Source organism: Apteryx rowi, unplaced genomic scaffold (genome assembly GCF_003343035.1).
Source record: "Apteryx rowi isolate R43461 unplaced genomic scaffold, aptRow1 scaffold_999, whole genome shotgun sequence".
NCBI classification, from domain to species: domain Eukaryota; kingdom Metazoa; phylum Chordata; class Aves; order Apterygiformes; family Apterygidae; genus Apteryx; species Apteryx rowi.
Window position 1 is genome coordinate 117,893 of NW_020451314.1, and position 2,400 is coordinate 120,292.

Sequence of the window (2,400 nt, forward strand, 5' to 3'; positions counted from 1 at the left end):
GCCATCGCCGAGGCCTGGGCCCGCCTGGACCACAAGTTTGACCTGATGTACGCCAAGCGTGCCTTCGTGCACTGGTACGTGGGGGAGGGCATGGAGGAGGGGGAGTTCTCGGAGGCGCGGGAGGACATGGCTGCCCTGGAGAAGGATTACGAGGAGGTGGGAGCAGACAGCATGGAGGGCGAGGAGGAAGGGGAGGAATACTAGTGCCTTGTCTCTTCCCGAGAGCTGCAGCGGCTGAAGCTGTTCATTAAAATTGCTCATCCCATTCTGGCCTCTTGTTCATTGTCTGCTGACAGTCTGGCTCCGTGGGGACCCGGGCAGGACGCCGGGCAGCTGGGGCCGTGTGGGGTGTGTGGGACATCCCGAGGGACGGGGCTGCTGCCTGGGAAGGCTGCCCAGCACCAGCTGGCAGCCGATGGAGAGGGGGGGTTCGAGGTGGATGCCCTTGGCCGGCTTGGTCACGGATCCTGCTGGGAGAGCGTGGCTGGTTACACTGGTGCTGAGCTGTCTGCCCCAGGCCTGGGATGTGGTCTCACCCCCGTGCTCTGCACTGCCCCTGGGGTCCTGGTGATGCTGGCCCGTGCTGCAGAGATGGGCCAGGGGACCGTCCCTGGGGAGGGGGTGGAAGCTGGGCTGGTGCCTGGAGCCCTGTCCCTGCTGGAGCAGGATGTGTCTGCTGCCCCTGGGGACCGTCCTCGTCTGCCCTGTCCCTGGCCACCCCCAGCCTGCTGCGCTGCTGGCTCCCAGGCGCCCTCCCGCGCTGCCTAGGGGTGCTGGTGGTGGCTGTGGGGTGCGTGGGCAGGATGCGGCTCTGAGCGTGGCCGTGGGGCTGGGATGCTCCGGGGGGGAGGGGGTATCCCAGGGCACTGCCGCAGCCTGCGTATGTGGTTTCTGCAGCGTGCCAAGCTTGGTGGGGGACTGCTGGGCTTGTGGGGGGAGTCAGTGCAATGCCCCTGGTCTGGGGAGACCCCAGCTCTGTCTGGGACCCCTGGGTGGGGGTCAGGTGCTGGGGGAGGTTGGGGGGGGTTTGCAGGGCACCCCCACCGCCTCCCAGGGCACAGCCCAAGCGGGGCCAGGGGTGTTGGCATCCCAAGGGGCTTCAGCGGCTGCAGCCAGGCAGCGGCTTCCTCGACGTGCCGCCGGGGCCACGCAGCTCCCAGGGGGCCTGGGCTGGGGCCCCCGTGATGCCCCTGGCTCCTGCCGTGGAGCCGGCGGGGGGACTGTCCTTGCCTGGCTCCGGGTACTGCCCTGCCAAGGCCTTTGGGTGCTTCGGCACCAAAAAGGGATGTTAAACCCCCAGTGAGACCCTTCCACCCTGCCGTGTCCCCAGCACCCGGCTTTGCCCCTGTCTCTGCCCCCCGGCGCGGGGAGCCCCCAGGCCCCTGGGCAGAGGCCCGGAGCGTTTCCCGTAAGCGCCGCCCTCCTGTGAGCGGCTGCCCGGGAAGGGAAGGGAAGGGAAGGGAAGGGAAGGGAAGGGAAGGGAAGGGAAGGGGGGCCGGGGCGGGCAGAGCCCCTGCGCACGGCACCGAGGCCCCAGAGAGAGCCGAGTCATGGCCAGCCCCACCGGCCCCCACGACCCGCTGGGGGGCAGGGACAGCGCAGGTGCCCGGGGGGGCCCCAGCCCCTCCAGACAGGCAGCGCCTGCCTCTCCCTGCTCCGTGGGGCTCAGCATCCCAAGCAGGATGGGCCCGCGGTGGCAATGGGGGCTCCGTGCGCCGGGGAATGAGGATGGGCTGGATGCCAAGGGGCTCGCCCGGCCCCCCCGCAGGGAACCCAGGAGTCCGGGCTCCTGGCAGGAGACCCAGGCATTTGATCCCAGGTGTGAGAGCCCCCAGCGCTGCCCTGGGAGCCAGGGTGGGGGGCCTGGGGGCCCTCGGGTGGAGTGGGCAGGCTGGTTGTACTGGTCCCCTCCCAGCAGCCGCTGGTGCCTGGGGGTGTCAGGGGCACTGGGGGGGCCAAATCCCTGGGGCTGGTGCCGGAGGCTGGGGAGGAGGGGGCTGGCGCTGGCTCCCAGCACGATGCTGCTGCCACAGAGACCCCCCCCCCATTATCCAGCTCCGGCTCCATCAGCAGCGCAGGGTCCCCGCAGGCACCGGCTGATTCAGGTACCCCGCTGCAGCCGCCCCCCAACACCTGCTCCGCGCCCCCCCCCAGCCGTGAGGCTGCACAGCCTGTGGGGCTGGGGGGCGACGGGGGGCAGGACCTGCACCCCCCGCCCCATCCAGCAGAGCCCAGCGCCCCCGGGCACTGCGGGGCCCCTCTCCCTGTCCCCCGGTGGGGAGGGGACGGACACCCTGCACCCCAGGGACCGCCCGGCCCCTGCACCCCCGAGGGGGGCCAATCTCCGAGCATCCCCTTCCTCCGGGGCCATGGGGGCTCCGCGCCCCGTCGGGGAGACCC

At 71.2% G+C, this 2,400-nt stretch overlaps 1 protein-coding gene across 1 annotated transcript in view; it reads left to right on the forward strand.

The window, feature by feature from the left end:
* The first annotated feature begins 45 nt into the window (after positions 1 to 45).
* Positions 46 to 2,400, forward strand: part of PRPH (peripherin) — a 6,258-nt gene continuing 3,903 nt past the window's right edge. The window contains exon 1 of the mRNA XM_026055452.1: positions 46 to 144. Within this exon, the coding sequence (XP_025911237.1) occupies positions 46 to 144 (99 nt within the window). The remainder of the gene's footprint in view (positions 145 to 2,400) is intronic.